General features: G+C 40.6%; 1 protein-coding gene across 2 annotated transcripts; it reads right to left on the reverse strand.

Annotated features, from left to right (window-relative positions):
* Positions 1 to 7,715: 7,715 nt before the first annotated feature.
* Positions 7,716 to 15,495, reverse strand: VIP (vasoactive intestinal peptide). 2 transcript variants are annotated; one of them, XM_015620299.3, is made up of 7 exons: positions 15,249 to 15,454; positions 14,691 to 14,812; positions 13,017 to 13,157; positions 12,528 to 12,632; positions 10,896 to 11,015; positions 10,135 to 10,243; positions 7,716 to 8,577 (listed from the first exon to the last, which is right to left on the reverse strand). In XM_015620299.3, exons 2-7 carry the CDS (start codon positions 14,801 to 14,803, stop codon positions 8,569 to 8,571), a joined length of 597 nt encoding a protein of 198 aa, XP_015475785.1. In that variant the 5' UTR covers positions 14,804 to 14,812; positions 15,249 to 15,454; the 3' UTR covers positions 7,716 to 8,568. The 2 variants fall into 2 exon arrangements, with proteins under 2 accessions (XP_015475785.1, XP_015475784.1); XM_015620298.2 differs by lacking the exon at positions 12,528 to 12,632 and having other exon boundaries at positions 15,249 to 15,495.
* Positions 15,496 to 18,972: the final 3,477 nt, after the last annotated feature.

Here is an 18,972-nt window from a genome sequence, read left to right on the forward strand (position 1 = left end):
GTAGTGACAGGTCTTTATGTCTACATGATTAGGGAAATATTTTTAAGATCTTCATAACTAAAAGAAATTTAACCAGGAATGTGAAGCATCAGGAAACACATGAAACCACAGTCTTCACAGTAATTAAATGTAACTCCACAGAATTGCCTGTGACATAAGTAATAGCAATGAGTTCCATCCAAGATGAGGCTACAGCAGTTGTGCATCTGGAGAAAGGGTCACATCCCTATAAGCCACAATAATTCAGAGAAGTCACAGGCATGCTGGCCCTTTCATCAAAATAGAAAGGTGATGGTGTATCTGAAGAGTACTTTGCTTTCAAAGGTTCTCCAAGTATTTGATCCAGAGGTGAGCAGTTCATTAATTAAATAAATCGTCTCCTAGCTAAATCGCTATTTGAGACACTCTTCAAAATCCAGTTTCTTGGATTTTTTTTTGCTGGCAGTGAATATTAGCAAAAGGAAAACAAGATTGAAAACATTAATTTGCCTGGGTTACAGTGCAACCAGCTTTAAGAAGTCTAAATAAATTTTGGTGTGTGCGTTTGAATGGTTCAGCTTAAAACTTTCTACCACTACCAAGTACAAATAGAACATAATTTCTTTTTCAATTTATACTTATTTGTTTTTATTCTGTTTCCTTGTGCAAAACATTAGCAATGTATACCAGTTTAAGCTGCAGAATGCAAAAAGAAAATAACAGCTAGAACAGATGTCATTGGTAACTTGTTATTTGTACACTTTACTTAAAATTATTGTCTGAACGAATGTCTTTAATCTAAAACATCTGAAAACCTGTCATAGAAGTAACATATCAAAAAGCAAAAAATGAAATTATTAATTATTTTTTTCTATGAGGGTATGCCTAGTGCATCTAAGCATTAAAATCTGAAGTTTTTTCCAACATTTAAGCTGAAAATATCAGAAAATTAGGCCTAATCAAGTCTCTGTTTCTGAAGCTGACAATGTAGAAACTAGAAAAAATATGTAAATATTTTTACAATTCTTCATTTAAGTATCAGATTTTACTTAAAAATTAATAAGGACTCAGATTGCTCTTTTTTCAGTGGCAGATTCTCCCACAATGGATAATACTTCATGAAGTTGTCTCTTTCTCGTAGTGTCACTCTATAATGCATCTTGTGATATGAATAAGTTACAATGAGACATTCTTTCAAATTCCTTTGTTTATGTCCAGTAATAAAAAGAAGCCCCAAATTATAGTAGGTAGTCAGGGAAATGCACAAGAAAAAAAAATAAAATCTTGACCAGTCAAAGCTAGCCAAAAAGAATGCTCTTTATCTGTATCTGTCATGGACTGAATTTGGCAGACTGTGGTTTCTGAGCCTGCCAGAACTCTTCTATCGATACACAACTCTTAAAAAATGTAATCACACAATGAAGGTTATAACAGCTTAAAATCCGCTTTAAATTTTACCAGAAAGAGTGTAGAAGTCTTTGAAACCATTATATTTTCTGCTGTGGTCTGCCATGGCAGCTACAGAGCAAAGTTGGGGCAGGAAAGGTTCTCCTTCATTGATTTCTTCACTTTTTAACAGAAAATATTTTAATAGTCTGTATGCATTATAATTATGTAGCATGCTGTTTTTACACTGAGGAGTATCATTCAACAAACAAAAAATGAGTATAAAACCTAATATGTCTTTGAAGCAGAATTTCTGATATATTTCTCTCAGGGAATCGTTAAGAGGTAATGTAATTAGAAATGTAACATAAAGCATTTACATGGATTAGCTCTTTTTATAGAGAGAAGTTGTCTAGTGGCCATGGACTTTCTTACTAATCAGATCCTGCAAACCTATTTATAAAGCATAGCCAAGGAAAAGACCCATTGAAATGTCATTCTGACTTTACCAGGTGAAGTTCTGTTTGTTCCAACAGTGAAAAGCAACCTAATTACCTCATATACGATTCCAGAACCCTTCAGAACATTGTAAATGTGAAAAAGCTATTCAACAGTGCTAAGGCTAGGGAAATGAAATTTTGAATTAGCCCTTCTTTGGGAAAATACATTTAAATGGAGCCTGAAAGTTACAGAATGTGCAATACCCAATTAAATTTGATCTTTACATAATCAAACCCCTTCTCTATGAAAGTAGGGTACATTGAGCACTTGTATTCTCACCTGTACTGAACAGAGTATGAATCATAAATCAAAGAGCGATGACCCAAGTAGTCCACTCAGCTGGATTTCTTTATTCCTGCACAGCAGTAGACTAATGATCCAGAAGGTAATCCCTGTTGTAATCCTTTAGCTATGGATGAAAGGAGACCCTCAGCCCCTTAGCATCACTGGCACTGCACTTCAGCATGGTATTTTAATATATATGACATAAATACACAAATGAGTGCTTTTCTGGCTCTCTTCCATCTTCCTTTTGAAGAATTAATGTGGATGACAGGCCAGTGTGTGAACTGTACTACTCACAGGGCAAGGCAGAGGACATATAGCTGTTTTTACCCGAATCTTGATAGCATGCTAGGGCTTTGCTGTGAACTGATCTCCATTTCCCCTTCCTTAGGTTGCTAAACATCAGCAGAGAACCAGGGCTGCTCCTGCTGCCACCCACCTATCCAGCATCATAGAGGATGGAAGGGCAACATGAGGACTGCCTTTGTCAGTTCCTTGGCTGCAGGTTAAGAAAGTTGAATTAAAAATATAGGCTATAGCCACGTAGAAAAGATGCAGAGATCTACATGAAACTACCCAGTAATCTGGGCAGTTGCCTTTTTAAGAATGGCGTTTTGCTTTACATGCATTTTAGACTGAATTGAGTGACTCCTCCACTCGCTCCAAAAAAGGTACCCAATATCAAGTCTCAGTGATTCTGTTTTCTCAACTTCAGAAAACTCACAAATGTTTGAGAAGCAACAACCAAAAAAATAGCCAGACTGAAAAATCAGCTCTTCGAAGACCTTCAAGACAGAGGCCTTCAAAATCACTAATTCACTTTTCCTAAATGTCTGCAATAAAGAAGAGACTTTCAGATTCAGCTAGCACACAGTAATTTAAGAGTGTTAAATGAGTGTTAAACTCATTACAGAACATGAGCTCACTGGGCATGGGGTTCCAGCGCAGTCTTGGAAATATGGATTCATTTACAATATTGGACAAGACAAACAGTTTATTCAGCCTAACAAAACAGGGCTGGGAGGGAAAAGCAGTCTATAAATGTATCTAGGAATACATGTCCCTGAGAATAGTAAAGGTACTCCTACAATGGGGAGATTAGAATGGTAAGAAATGTTTGAAAATATGTGTATGAATTTAGGCTGCCAGTAAAAAGAAGGTTCCCAACAAGTACAGCTGCTAGATCTGTGCAGCATCAGAATTAGGGGACAAACAATCCAGCTGTGCTCCTAAGGGAGTTTGCTGAGTTAATGAATGAACTTGCATAATGTGAGGTCCTCTGACAGCAAGAGAGAGCTCTTTCTTCTCGAAGCAAGAGTCTTAACCCTACAGGAAACAAACAGTCCTACATAAACTAAGTTTAACCTCAGGTACTTTTTTGAAGATATTGTCTTCACCTGCTCTCCCTCAACATTTACCAATTTCTTCTTCCTTACTACAATCTCAAGCCCAGAGCTCTGACACCAGCTTTGGAACTCCAAGTACAATGCGCTGCTGTGGAAGAAATCATCAGATGAGACTGAAACTATTGACACCAAATCTTGAATTTTTCGGACTTTATTTTTAACCAAGACTCAGTCTTTCTGCATAAATTATATATCCTTAGCATTTTCATGAGGAATCTTCCTAGAATGCAGTAGTTTGCTTTCTATACTCCCTAATAAGAGAAAATTGCTTGCTTAAACCAGTGTGCAGATGTTCTGGCTGTGATTATGGGAAGAGGGACTGTCTGAAAAACAAAGATTAAGAATTGGGTTAGAATAGAAACAAATGGTGGTAAGACATCTGTCAAACATACTTGTGACCACTTTCTGTGAAAAGCAATTCAATAGTGCATAAAGCAAGCAAACAACTAGGAGCCTCCCAGGCTTCATATAAATGAATTCTTCTTTATCAAAAAGCTGATGTGTAAAAACTTGACACCTCCCAGTCAACAGCTTTGCTATTCTATAAGCTACTGACAAAAGTTGCTGCTCTGAGTACACTTCCTAAGTAGAAAGGTCTTCATAGTTATATCTCATCTAACAGAAGACTGACTGTTTTTAGACTTTCTTCTGCTTTCCTTCCGTTCCAAAAATAAGATATGTGTTGGATAAATTCTGACTAGAAAACTATTAAATAACTGCATCTACATACTAAAAACATTTATATCCCATGTTTAGAAATAAATTAGGCTATTAGATGCTGTGGTCTCCTTGAAGTGTTCAGAGCACTTCTAGAAAAGGGTACAGAAAATGGAACTTATGCACCTTTCTCATGTACATTCTTCTAAGCATATTATCCTATGCAAAAATTGATCTAATACTAAATAATCTGCTTAATGGGGAAGAACAAGATCATTTTACTCTTTTTGTCATCTCATTATGGAAACAACCCCATTCTTTCTCAAATATATGATCTACTGAAAGTATTGTTCTTACCATGATAATGTTGATATTTAGATAGGCATCTCTTTTTAATGTATCATTATGATTTATGTAATTTTCAGTTTAATTTTGAATAGTCAATCATATTTTTATTTACAAATGTTGATTAATTTAGTTTTTGAAAATATTTATCCTCACAAGGAAAAATTGCATTTTTTCCCCTCCCTAAGTGGCCAGCATGTATGTGCAAAAGTGAAATGAAACCTTTCCTGTTTGTTTAAATCGGAAGAAGAAGATGCATCAAATTAATCTTCGGACTTTTTAAAGGTTGGTGTAAAAGATGGGTGCCTAGTTTCCTACTTCCAGCTCTGAACCAATTTGGGAAGCTGGCAAGCAGTTTATCTGTGACTGCTTCAGGTCAGAAAAGAGAAAAGCTGAAAATACTGTAGTTGCCTGAGCCAGAGCAAGCCCCGGGAGGAAACGCGTTCTGTTTGACGTATCCAAGGAGAGGTCAGTCTTCTCTGCCAGCCACACAGCAAATGGGAAGTCTCCAGTGGTAAGTCAGGGACTGTTTGTGAGCAGGACAGGCTGCTCCTGCAAATCTGGTTGTGCCAGGTTGTCTGCAACACTCCTCTCCATCAACAAGGCTGGCAGTTCCTAGATTGCTGCATCCTAAACTGAAATCCTGCTCTAATTCCTCTTCTCAAAAGAGAAGGGATATATTCATACACCAACGTTGCAAGGCAACAGTGAGATTAATAAAGTGTGGGAAAGCCTGTGGTAAGTAGGAGGAGGGAGAGGGAAAATTAGGCAAAATAAAAGAGGTAGTGGAAAGCATAAGTAATATCACTAAAGGCAGTTGGCAGCCTTTTCTATCTCCCTGCCCCAAATACCTTGTAAGCAAATAAATTATTCCTGTATGAATACATCTCTTTCCAAAAGGTTGTTCTTTGGGGAGAATTCAATATGTGTATATACAAAATTATAACTATGCTTTGGATCAAAGCTACCCATTTCCATAGTTTTCAACAGAAATTTTTTTCTCAGACTTTCAGGTGGAACAAACACTCATAGCCCCTCAAATCCATTTAAAATATCAGAGGAGCTGTTAGAGGTTTATTTGTTTTTAATATGCTTTACTGGCTGTAATCTTAAATTGTTTTGTCAACTTTTGTAATTCTCATGGTGTTATACACAATTCTGACTGTTCTTGAATGGATGATGAATGCACAGATGCACACAAGCATGTAAATCCTCTCTATGGATTTAGGACCAAAAAAAGATCCTCTTCTAGTGCTGGTGAAGATGCACTTAAAGGTGAATCTCCACCTTTCTTTAAAAGGTCCAAAGGGAAGCTTTAAAAAGCAAACACCATTCTATAAAACAAAAACTAATTAGTTCTATCCTGGAAGACCACAGGTATTCCTACCATGTGTTAGAAGTGAAATTCTGAAGAAACGTGAGATTTTCCTTTAATAAACACCCCAATAACCCATCAGAGTTTTATTCCTTCCTCCCCAGAGGTTGCATTCTCCCTGTCAGTGGTGCTCTTCTAAATCTCCAGGATATTTTTTTTCCATCCAAGCAGTTCTCCTGACACTCCCTTTGTGGCTGACTTATTCATTATCCTAATAATGCAGTGTTTTGATTCCACTCTTAAGATATTTTGCAGAAGGGATTTAAGATTGGTGGGATGTATCAAATCATGGAAAGGATGAAAACTTGTGTCATTCAGTGAAATGTTACAATTTCTCTTCAATTTTATCATTTAACCTTACTGTGACCACTTGCCCCTGGGCTTGAGGTGAACAATGTTACTTCTTCCTCAATTAACTCCTCTCACTGAATTAATTGGGTTTTAAATCCTTTCTGGAAAGTCAAAAGGTTGCTATAACTAGTTGGAAGCCATCCTTTAATGCAAATTCCAAGTCAAAGATGTTGTGCTCGGTTTTGCTACAATGTACACAAAATTCAGCATGCTTTTTAGACTGTCACTATTTGCTAACTCTCAGGGGAAGCTACCATGGTATTATATATATATATATATATGATTTCCTAATAAGCTTCTCTGTTTTCTTCTCTGTCTTCATGTAACAGGGAAAATACAGGTTCCAAATTCTGCAGTTTTCTATGGGGAACAAAGTATCAGGAATATCAGGAAGATAGTACATTAGACATGAAAGACAAGTTCTTCCATCAGATGACTTATTGGTAAGCAGGAAATAAAAAAAAACATAGTTGAAAGAAAAATTTAGAAAAAAAATATTTCTGGAATTTTGTAGTCAAAAGTTTTACTGCTCCAATTTTTGATACTTTAAATTGAGTGAATGACATACATTTAAAAATAATTCAGTGTAGAAAGACCATATGCAGCTTTGCTTCTGGTTGTTTTTTTCACTTATTTTTTAATGATTACAGCTCACAGAAATACTAACAGAGTTCAAACTACACTGAGGAAAATTTCTAAGAAAGTATTATAGCATCAGTCTGTTAGTATCTTTCAAGTATTTACAAAGACGTTTTTGCTTTCAGATGTTCATAACATGATAGGAATTGGGGGTGGAAAACCACGTTTCAAGAGAAGACTTCAAAATTATGACTTTTGTGAAAATATAACTTTTGTGAACCACTCATTGGCTTAGGCTAAAATAGATTCTGTCAAGGCTAGATAGAAATAGCAATATTAGCACCTGATCTGTGAAAGCTGGTTTTCTTTTGACATGCAGTTGCCAATATTCAAAAAAAAAAAAAAAAATTGCAAATCGGAGGGCTACATATTTATGAGAACTAGTCTCCATAAATCTCAGATTTTATCATGTTAGAAGTTTCTTTCTAAATGAGAACAGTAAACTTGTAAGTGAAACTTGCAAATCAGTTTTATCACTGTCTATGTGTGCATATGTATGATTTATAAATATATTTGAAATTCCAAATTGAGTTTGTAAGTAGGTCTGATAAGTTTTTCTACTTTCTACATCAGTGCTGTGAATCAAACAGCTGCAAATTTTCAGTTCCATGGTCTTCTACAACAATTGAAAGCTGAAGAAAAGGGGCCTGGATGTTTGTTTACTTGTCTTTCTAAAATAATATAGAATAAATCAGTTAAAAACATTATCTTCCCCTATTACTATAGTACAGGCAGCACTTATCGGGACTTCTGCTGTTCCAGGTAACTGTAGCACTGATTCAAACCAGTAATAGCTTGCCATGATAATAAAATTATTTATTGTCTGCATAATCTGTAAATTACATTCATTCTGAAAAAATAGTAAACTGTCTTCAGGTCTATTTTATATATAAGCAATAGTTTCATCATCAAAGCTACAGACAATTAAATGTAGAATAACTGATGACTTTAGGCATCAAACAAGTCAAAAGATTGCATTCTTTTAGCGCTTTGCCAGCTCCAGAGCATCTGAAATACAGCTGAAAATAAAGGAGATATTTCTGGTCTTAATATCATTTTTACATTGTGAAATATTAAAAATGTGAACCAGAAGTAAAGATACTGCTGGAGGTCAAAACATTTTTAATTCTTATTCATTTTTCTAGTTGCTTGGTGAAAAGCATTCCCTTTTGCATGGCAATAACTTTCAGAGATCTTTGCAAAGCAGTTTTACACACTTTGGACATTCTTCTCCTCATGTTGTTACATGTTCTTTATGAGGCTATCTAGAAATGTTTCCTTGTTATTACACGTTTGTCTGAAGTTGTAACACACCTAAAATAAGCCAATTAATTAGTCATGATGGGCTCTTTTCAGCTGCACACTCATTTTCAAATGAATTTATTGAAGTAAAGGATTTACAGCATATGGACTCACAGACTTCTCATGAGTTAAACTGGCATCCATATGTACAGCTTTCAGTAGAGAACTCTAGAGTAATATTTACAATGTAAATATCAACTTTTATTACGTAAGAAACAAATATATCACAACTTTCACTTCACAACATATTTGTTCTGGTTTGATGACTAAAGTCATCTCTTTGAAATACTATGTGGAACTCAAAAATAGCTTGTTCTTGTCACAGACTTTACCAGGTGTCCTTCAGAGGTCCTGAAAAGCAAAGGAGAGATGTGCTTTAGAAGTCAATTTTGCAAGCAGTTGCATCATGAGGTGTATGAGGGCAGACAGCAGGCAATGAGTAACACTTGATATAAAACAATTGCTGCTCTTGGGGCTGACAAGCTGAGATGTGGCTGCTCACAGGAGTTTGGTGGGCATTGCAGTCAGACAAGACCACGGGATGAGAAAAGAAAGGTTGAGGGACTAGAGGAAAATGTTACTGCACATTAGCCTACAGCACAGAGCTGCTCACTTTGGAAAAAACCAAACTGTATCCTTGAAATGGATACACAAATTCAGGTTGCTCATTCCACACTACATTAGCAACTGGGCGCTGCAGTAAAATGACAAGTAACAGTCAATACTGATTCACCACCAGGCAGACCTGCCTCATCAGTAAAGTCAATAAAAACAGAAAGGACTGAAAATGTTTTCAGGAAGACATCTGTGACCTGCTGCACCACTACTCTTTCTCCCTTAGCTAATACCAGAACTCTGAGAAGGTGCAAAATCCAAGAGCAGATATTTTTTTGCATTAATCTTCCACGGAAAGAATATTTCTTTCCAGTATCATGTTTCTTACAAATTATTTAAGTGCTCAATGCATAAGCAGTTTATGTTGTTTCTAACCTTTAGGAACTTTAGAGGAAGTGCCACATTTGTGGAAAGGAAAAGAACACTTTCTCATTTTATTTCAGTTGAAAGGAAACAACATCTATTTTGGGGCAGGGGGATGGGTGGTTGGGGATGATACAAGAAAAGACATACTTTATGTCTTTTAAAGACATATCCAAATTTTATCTTCAAGAATAGCCTTTTAATTTTTTTTCTTACTTTTTGAGACATAGCTGAATGCTAAAAACTATACTATCATCAATTTCATAATACACTTTCAACAATACCAAGCCAAATTTTCTTCTACCTTACCCTTTCAATGTTATGCTCCTGCAAGTGTTGATGTAGAAGGGTTTACTCTTCAGTAAACCAAAGAAAAAATAATTGTAAATGACTAATAAAAATAGTAGTAGCTAAATAGAAAACAGTAACTGCAAGATTTGCACTTCAAGTACTTTCTTAAAGCATAAGGTTCATCTTGCTGATGCTCTTAGCTGTAGGGGCAACTCCTTTCTAATAAAAAAGATGTTAAAAAATCTGCAGCTTTTTTTTTTTTTAATTAAAAGAAATATCCTTAAGTTTGTTCTCTGAAGAAATAATGATCTTTATAATTAAAAATGATTCACTTCTGGTTTTATGCTGCAGTGCACACTGGTTGAAACACCCAAGTGAGTTGGGTGCATTATGAAGAGTGCCATTTAATTAGGAATTGTCAATAGCAGCAATCATGGGATAACTTAAAGCTTATTATTGAAATTATTATTATTTTATTCGGACACAATCTCTGTAGAAACATAAAGCTTTTCATGGAACATGACTCCCTTTCCGAGATTATTCTGATGTTCTGATAGGCCAGACTTCATGTACAATTAATCTTATTTTATGGGTCAAGTCAAGTAACAGATAGCAATAGAAAAGGCAATCTTGGCATACCAGTGGGAGGTGGCTCAGCAGCTCATCTACAGAATCGTAGTTTTCTGAAAAGGATGGTTCAAGAAGTTCTGCTTCATCTCGAAGTTTAGCAGGATTTAGCTCTTCCTGGCTGTTGAGGATCAGAAACAAGTTTTATTGCTTTCAGAAGAAAAAGCAAAGAAAGCAAAGCCTTCTTCTAACTGTAGCTTCTTCACTTTTTCTTGCACTTAGACCAAAGTGTTACAGATCATATGAAACAGCATGTTTAATGAATAATGAGACCTGATATTTAAAAGCAATTGTTTAAATGGGTTGTTTAAATAAGGAATGCAAGGTCTACAAAAACACATGGTGGCACATCTCACCTATACCGATTAGGACATATCAGGGATTTACAAATTTTCATTTCATGTGTTTACAGAGAGGCAAATTTTCAAGGTGTTTTTTATAAAATTGTTGCTCGTGTTCCATAGCTCCATGGGTTTTTTCCTTAAGAAGATTTTTTCTAATAAAAAACAATTAAAGGATCTGTCAGAAGATTTTTAAAATTGCCAGATGCCATCTTCTCTTTATTCTTCTATTCTAATCTGATTATGGTGTCTGTTCCAGTCAGGGAAAAAATGTTGTCTGTATTTGAAAGCCATGCTATGAACCATGCTATGAAGTCATTAATGTTCAGCGCCTTTTGCTTGTCCTCTCTGTATACAAACATGGATGTAAACTTTTTCTGTCTTAATGCCATAGAAGTAAGGAAAGAATACATATGTGCTTTCCTGTAGTACCTTCTTTTTCCAGTTAAGACTGAGTTTAAGTATTTCTTCACAGCCATCTGCTTTCGAAAGCGGCTGTAGTTGTCAGTGAAGACAGCGTCAGAGTGGCGTTTGACAGGACTGTCCTGGGAGCTGGCAACAAAATAATTACAAAGGAAAAAATAAGAGATGATATCTGTTCAAAATAAAATACTACTAAATGAGTGAAATAAGTTTTATGATATTGATTAGCCTAATAAAATCAAATTTTTATTTCAGCTTTCATTTCCATCTATGACTTTGGATCTTTCTTCTGCTGAAAAGAAGCCATCGCTTCCACTGCTTACTATGTATTTTAATAACAAAGTTCAAATTCCAAAGATTGTTATTCAGCCTTTTGGCACACACCTTCCACTGACTGATTGTTTTCTCTTCTCAGTTTTGCTATGGCCTATGCAATTTGGATACGTAGTCAATGATTTCTAAAGTCCTTGTCCCAGGATTTCTGCAAGATCAAGTGGTTAAGTGTGGATTTCATGACTCTCTCCTGCCTGTTCTCACACCCCAGCTTGCACCTTTCAATAAACAGATTTTATTCTAATTTCTGTCATTTGTGTGAATATATTTCAGTACAATGCCAAGGTACAACCTGGCTTAAGTCACAGTAAGTTCTTAAAGGATCTCATCACTGCTCACATTGAACTCATAGGAGCTGGAGTCTACCCCTGAGGAAAGTTAGTGCAGCATCACATAAATAGATAAATGCTTGTTCTAAGGTTTCAGAATACAAAACACAACTTATGAAAGTGAAACCTGGAGGCCTTTTCTTTGTGCACAATCTTGGGAAATGTCGGGATGTTCTATTTTGAATGGTCTATGTTAGTTTACAGCATATGAAAAGCTGGAACTGTATGTTCTGGAACAAAGGCAGCATTGACACAAACAAAGGACCTAATTTTTACTCAGCTTTTGAGCATATGAAGTAGACATTCAGTGGTATTGTCACAGTGGCTCACAGTTACTGCTTATGGATTTGAAAACAAGGAAAGTATAGAGTGATCCTACTCAGCACCCTGTGCCCATTAGTTTATGAAGGCATTGATCTGGAAGTTGCATCCAGACCCCTGGTCTATGAATTTGCCTCATTCTTTTTGAATTCCGCTGCAATACCAATCTCACAAACATCTGTCAATGTGTTTTACAGCAGGAAAAAAACTGTACCTTTACTATACTATACCTATTTCACTATAAACCAATTGTTTCTTGATTTCATTTTGTATTTCCCTGTATTCCCCTGTAAGTACTGAGTAGTGCTTTGTATTTACTTTTGCCACTCATCCACCAAGCTAGTAAAAACACTACTGATAAAAAGAATTAGCAATTCAGCATAATAATCATTATAATATTTCCAGTACACATTATCCATGCTTTGTGCAGTGTCTGTTGCTCTACCTCTCACAGCTGTGTCAGGAATAAATAGTAACATATTCATTTAGTAGTATCACTAAATATTTATACAGGATTTTTAGCTCCCCCATAATTACATAAGCTTCTCTTTCAGTATCTCTAAATCACAAAAAGGTGGCCTTGGATACAGAATGGTAAAAAAATTGCCGATAAAGTCAGCTAGGAAAAAAAATATACCTAATGTAAGTGTCACCTCACCTAACTCGTTTTCTAATAAGCGAATGCATGTATCTCTTCACAGCAAGTTTAGCCAAAAGATGGCTGTAGACACTGGTGAAAATTCCATCAGCATGCCTTGCATTTCTGAAATGGACAATAAATAAACTCTACAATACAGCCTGGGTTCATATAATTTTGATAATGTTCATTTTGTAAACATACTGCTTTCCTTAATTTAACTATTGTACATCTTAAAGGGAACTAATTTCATAGAACAACTTCCAGATTTTCACAATATACTTTTTACTCTTTCCTGGAAAGTGAATGCACTCATCATGCCAGAATGGCAATACACCCAACATTTCTGCCGGCATGCCTACTGCTGCCACTATTCAAGCAGTGGCTGTGGGATTTTCTTCCGTAACTGATTCTTCTTTTCTTAATTCTCATTTTAAAAATGTGAATGATTTTTTGGCAGAAATCAAGTAGTCCATCATCTCTTGTATTTATGATAATAAAGGAACTCACCTATCAATAATTCTGGACAGATCAAAATAGAATTTCTCATTTTCAGGTAGTGTGCTCTGCAAAATATCTGATTCTGACTTTAATGACCCACGGGCATGGTCAGGTTCACTGGCTCCATCAAATGGCATTCTGTTTCCCAATCTGTTGGAGAAAGAAACCATGGAAAGTACAGCTAGCTGAGGACATGAGACACTTATTAGAGTTAACAGTCTGGTTTTGTGTCAAAATGCACATCTAACTACTTTAATTGGTAAGGCATTTTAAAGAAATATGGATAATTCAAAAATCACTTTCAGGTAGAATCCATGCTTAATTGTAGATTAATTGACATAACAGATTCTTCTCTCAAATTCATATTTTCTAGATAAATGTTGTCACTGAATGCAATTTACTCCAGTGCATAATGCATGACAATCACATCACAAGTGACAACCCTGAAGCTTTTCTTAACAACTGTATATTGTATAAATGATGGATGAAATTAACAGCCTCCTCTACCCAAGCAAAGTGAAAACTGTTCCTGTGACGTACTTACCTCCCAGTTAAGATATAAGATGTGCATTGAAATGCAGAATGAAACAGTTCTTAGGCCTTCTCCAAAGAAAGCAAATACACCGAGAATTTCAAACTAAATAAAAAGTGCAGTCGTATATCTCTAGATGTTTTTATTCTCTTGTTTTAGAAGCTAAAAAATCTTCACATTCAATCTCTTAAAATGCATCATGGCAATTGGTCTGTATAAGCTGATGTACTGATGCATCTATATAACTGATGTTATTTCACATTTTCGGAAACTGCGGTTTCTTATGAAGCGTCATATTTTATCAAGGGCAGCCTAACTGCATAGCAGTGGTTTGGCATCATTCCTTCTGGCTGCTCTGATAGTCTGTGGCAGACGAGAGGCTCCCATCATTGTAGGAAACTCCTCCGTGTGATGACATTCAAAAATCACATACTAAAACTAAGATAGACATATGCCCTTGTAATTTTAAAGTCACTATATAGCACTATTTATACACCTGATTCATGTAAGTCTTCTGTCTGGTAAAAAAAAAAAAAAAGGTGCAAAGTTGCTGTGTAAAATGAAGTCACTCCTGTTGGAAGTCAGTCGCTGCGCTTTTTTGTCTGTTTTTCATTGGTCCTCCTACACTTTATGTTCCTCTTACCTAATTGCAAACCGTACCGTTCTGCCACCTGATTTAATTTAGCTGGACCACTAATAGCGGCTCCAACCATCCCAAGCATGCAGAGGTGCAGAACTCCGCTGTGTCCCCATGGACCCGTTCCCGTCCCAGGGCTCACCGTGACCCACATCCCGTCCGCCCCCCGCGCACATCTCGCTCACCCGCCCCAGCCCGTGGGGCAGCGCTGCTGCAGCCGCCTCGGGAGGTGCGGCCGTGTTCCGGGGGCTTTTACAGGGTGGGTTCGGGGGCAGCGGCGGGACCGCCCGACCGCAGCCGCTGGGCGGGGACCCCGCGCCCCGGCCCGGTACCGGGCAAACACCCGACGGGGAGCGCCGCGCTGCGCGCTCCTTGGGATGGAGCAGAGGAGGGCTGGCGCTTCTCACAGCCCCTTCGGGCACCGGCAGGGGCTGGGCAGGGCCCTGGGGGCGGAGGGGCTGGCAGCGGGGCGCGGAGCGGGGCTCGGAGCGCGGAGCGGAGCTCGGAGCCTTACCGCGGGACGGGAGGGAAGGCGGCGGCCCGCGGGGGCAGCGCCCGCGCCCGCCAGCAGAGCGCGCTGAGGAGGGCGAGGGCGAGGAGGAGCGGGGAGGCGCCGCGGTGCTCCATGGCCGCCACCTGCGGAGGGAAGAGCGCAGCCGTCACCCTCCGAGCCGGCCCGCCCGCACCCGCCGGGCCACCGGGGCTTCGCCTCGGGCCCCAGAGAGACTGCCCCGACCCCGCTCCCGATCCCGGTCCCCGTCCCGAAAGACGCCGCCTGCCAGCAGGGTGGCGATGGCTGGGGAACTGCCGGCGGTCAGGGACAGCATCCCCGAAGGCGACCCCCGGCCCGGTGCGAGGGACAGCGCTGCTCGGGGCTCAGAGACTCAAGCGGTGACAAGGGAGGGTCCTGCCCCGGCTGCCCTGGGCTTTCAGAACCTCTTCCCGCTCCCCGACGGCCGGGATGTCTTCCCTGCAGGTCCGGGAGGGGAGAAGGGGAGCGAGGGTGCGGGACGGGGACAGCCTTCTTCATCCTCTGGGAAGTTGCCGCTGTGGCGGGGAGAAAGTTACTCACGGAGCCGCGAGTCCGTCGGTGGGTCTGGCTGGGCGGGCGCGGAGCGGAGCGGTGCTGGGCGAGTGCGCCCTGCTCCGCTGCGCGGCTGCCGGGGCGGCGGCAGAGGGTGAGGAGGAGGAGGATGAAGAGGAGGGCTCCGTCTCGCCGCACGCTCTGAGCTGCCCGCCGCGCCACCGCGTTTTATAGCGTTTACACGTTTCTGCTTCCGAAGAGGCAATCACGTTACTGGAGAGACGTCACCCTTCCCAAGGGGACGGTCGCTTTGTTCAGGACAGTCAGAGACTTATATTTAACACATGAGCAGTCGCGTACCTCTTCCCCCTTCCTCTCACCACCCCCTCCCCCCGGCCATTATTTGATTTATGTTAATGACATAGTTTTGGAGGAGCGGAGCCCCGTCGGAGGGGTGATTCCGCCTCGCCAGGCGGGAGAGCAGGCGCCCGTCGGGGTCTGCACGCCACACCGCGCATCCCTGCCCGCACCCGGGAGAGTCGGAGCAGAGGCTGCTGCACTCTCCGGGTCCCTCCGCTCCCCCCACAGATCCCCGGCCCCCGTGCTTCCCTGAGGAGCCCCTTCCGAGCCGCGGGGCTGCTCCTTTCCCCCGTTCTTCGGCGGTGTTTCCGCGCTAAGCTGGTCCCGCTCCGGCCCTAGCACATGCAAGTCCCTGACGGGGCTTCCCGCCCGAGATGCGCAGGAAGCACCTCGTTTTGGTCTGGAAAACAAAATTTTCCTGAGGGCTTTAGTGTGACTTTTAGCAGCCTTCGGGGTGTTTACTACTCTTCCCTATTTTGTTTAAACTGCGTGCTTGTTCGTGGCTCACGGATTAACCCATCCAAGCGCCGCTTGGTGCAGCCAAGCACGGCGGGTGCTTGTGAGGGCTCCGCGGATCCCAGCGCCGGCACGGGCCCGCAGGGAGCGCGGCTGGAGCGTGTGTGAAACGCCCCTGAGCACGAGCGGGATCTGCTCTTCCTTCTAAGGTGTCCTGAGCACAAACCTCGGGGATGCCACAGCAAGGGGGAATCGGACTCAAGGCTTTGATTTTTCTCCTTCGAATTTTCCCTGCCTCAGAGTGATGTGTGGGCAGCAGAGAAAGAAGGACAGGGGAAGTGGGCGTGGGACCCGCGGGCGGGCCGGCAAGACAGCGCTGCTCAGGCAAGCACCTCTTCAGAGTTCGCGCCGTCTCTATTCCGTGCGTGCCCTGAAATATTTGCCAAACAAGGGCGGAAGAATTTCAGCTGTAAAGGTCATTATCCTCTTTTTTTCCCTTTTTTTTTTTTTTTTTTTTTTTTTAAACTTGAGCTTTTGTGCCTCTAATCCTCCTACTCAGTCAGTAACGATTGTACCAAATCCATACAGCCGAATTCACCATTTCTTCTTACTTCTAATAAGTTTTTCTGTTTCATGTTTCACTAAAGGTTAGGCAGGCTCAGTGCCGAAGATTCTGCGATGCTTAATCACATTTTCTAATTCAGTTACATAAAGAATAAGTGGATTAGATTAAAAATGCCTGGAAATTTGTTTCTCGGATGACAGCTGTGACTAAAACCAGAGTTCCTGCAGTAGTCTAATTTCAGGAAATTTTCCCCTTGTTACTACATAACTAGGGGTCGAAGGAGCTATTCTGCTCCGGAATGGCGGGATGAGCATCAATGGCACCGTATTCCCCTCGCTTCAGAAATATCCCGGCTAGGGCGCTGAGGAGCTGGGCGTGTGCACGACCTGGGGAAGTGCAGTGGACTTCACTCAGTTACTTGCAAGAGGAGAGAGGAAGGAGAAAGCCATCTTTGAGAAAGCGTGGCGTAGGGACGCGTGGCTGGGCACTGCGAAGTCTGCGGTCATGCAGTCTCCCGGCCTGGAGCAGCGAGCGGCGAGGGCAGGCGGCGCTCGGGACCCCGCGGCCAGGGCGGCTTCGAGGGGGCCGCGGCTGCCCGCGTTCCCGCTCCTCGGGCCCATGTGCCAGCCCCTCTCCTCTTCTTCCTCCTCCTCCTCCTCCTCCTCCTCCTCCTCAGTCCCGCTCCCGCCGTGGGCGCCGCTGCGGGAAAAGCCAAACGCTGCTGGCATCAGGAAGAGGAGAAGAAAGAAGTTTCCTCCCAGCGCTAGCAAGGCTAGGGTTAGCGCAGCCTGTAGAGGGGGTCTCGCAGGAGTCCTGAGGACTGCGGTCCCAGGGAGGGAGGAGGGGAGCAGCCAATTCAGTCTAAGGGATACGTGAAAAACAAGTCTGCTGTCAGTTGCTATGTATGTGCAGTATGGGTGGCTGAGTGCTCTGAGCAGATGTATGTAGACTAAAAATTGGAGAATCACTTACAAATCAGGGCTTTCTTATCATACTGTACCGTCTGGGGCTGTGATGTACCTGCATCCTCCCATACCGTACCTGGTGAATCTGGTTTGCCGTAACTTTGTTCCCCTTCTTTGCAGGTAGTACACTAGGTTGGACCACGTGCTGTCAGGGTGGCTAAAGTGGCCTCAGAACCTCTCTAGGGGATGACAGTATTGATAAAGAAACCTCTCTAGAGCTCCCTTAAACGGTCTGAGAAATCTGTAGTACAGCTAATCTTACAATACCATCTATTTTCCCTGTTCTATAGACAAGAAACTGAGCCATAGGGAGATCAAGTGGTTCCTCTTGTTTACTCAGGAAGTCTCCAGTGGAGCTTTGAACTGACCCCACATGCCCCAAGCACACTTTGTTAATGCACAGTTGTTGCACTAACAGCTGTCTGCATTTCCCTTCAGCACCCTGTTGCGGGCCACCATCTCCTCCACTTGAAGACAAACTGAAGAAGAGATGCCACCTCTCCCTTTTTCCTTAGTCCTTCCTCACATTTCTTGAGAGGATTTTCATTGAAGGAGGTTGGTTTGGGATGACTGACTAGGATTTGGGACAGCAATCCAAATTCTATCTTTTCCAATTTTTTTCTGTGCTGAAGCTTACATACACTACTATTTACACATTTGAATAAGTGTTGATAAGATTAAGTCATTAAAAGAAAAATAATTCTTTATAGACAGACAAATGGAGAAAAGAGCCATTTCTGTTAATATCCTAAGTAAGGCCTCTAAGATCTAGGCAGATGAACACTTTTAGGATGGTAGCTCCCACTGTTTTGCAGTGGCAAAAGAATGCCCTTTCAGAAAAGTGTCCCATGGGAGAAAATAGTGCTTGGGAGCTTCTCCAGGATAATAATTAAACACAGGCAACTCCTGGGAAATCAAGTATTTTTCAGTGACTTTTACAGGAGTCCTGAGGTATAGTACCCTCACATTTACTGAACCTTTTATCTTTATTTCATTTGTTATCAAATATCTTTTGGTTACTCTCCATTTTCACTTCAATTTCTTCTTTAATGTTCCACTTAATAAAAGAAAATAAAAAAAAGTTACAATTATAAAATTACAACATTTAGGAATGATGTAAAATCAATTAGACAAGATGGACCAAAGAGCAGAATTTTTCTGAAAGTTTGTCTTACCATTTGTATGCAAATTTGAGTAATGTATATAAATAAAGTATTACCTAAAATAGCTAAATCATCTGGAGAAAGAAATTTGGAAGTTTTAAGGTTTGTTAGTTAGATTTGCTTACTATTTTTAACATGTAAAACTGTTCTGAAATTGATGTGCTAAAAATCTCTTAAAGACAAATCCTTAGATGAGAGAAATCTGCTTAGTTCCATGAAGGACCTGCTTAGCATTTACCAAATTTATCATGTAATTGTATTTT

Source organism: Parus major, chromosome 3 (genome assembly GCF_001522545.3).
Source record: "Parus major isolate Abel chromosome 3, Parus_major1.1, whole genome shotgun sequence".
NCBI lineage: Eukaryota > Metazoa > Chordata > Aves > Passeriformes > Paridae > Parus > Parus major.

Excerpts from the sequence above, each read along its gene's own strand:
- VIP (XM_015620299.3), bottom strand. The coding sequence starts at position 14,803 with ATGGAGCACCGCGGCGCCTCCCCGCTCCTCCTCGCCCTCGCCCTCCTC. Across the intron at positions 12,633-13,016 it reads CTGTCCAGAATTATTGATAG|AAATGCAAGGCATGCTGATG; the intron begins GTGAGTTCCTTT and ends TGTCCATTTCAG. Across the intron at positions 10,244-10,895 it reads GTCTTAACTGGAAAAAGAAG|CCAGGAAGAGCTAAATCCTG; the intron begins GTACTACAGGAA and ends GATCCTCAACAG.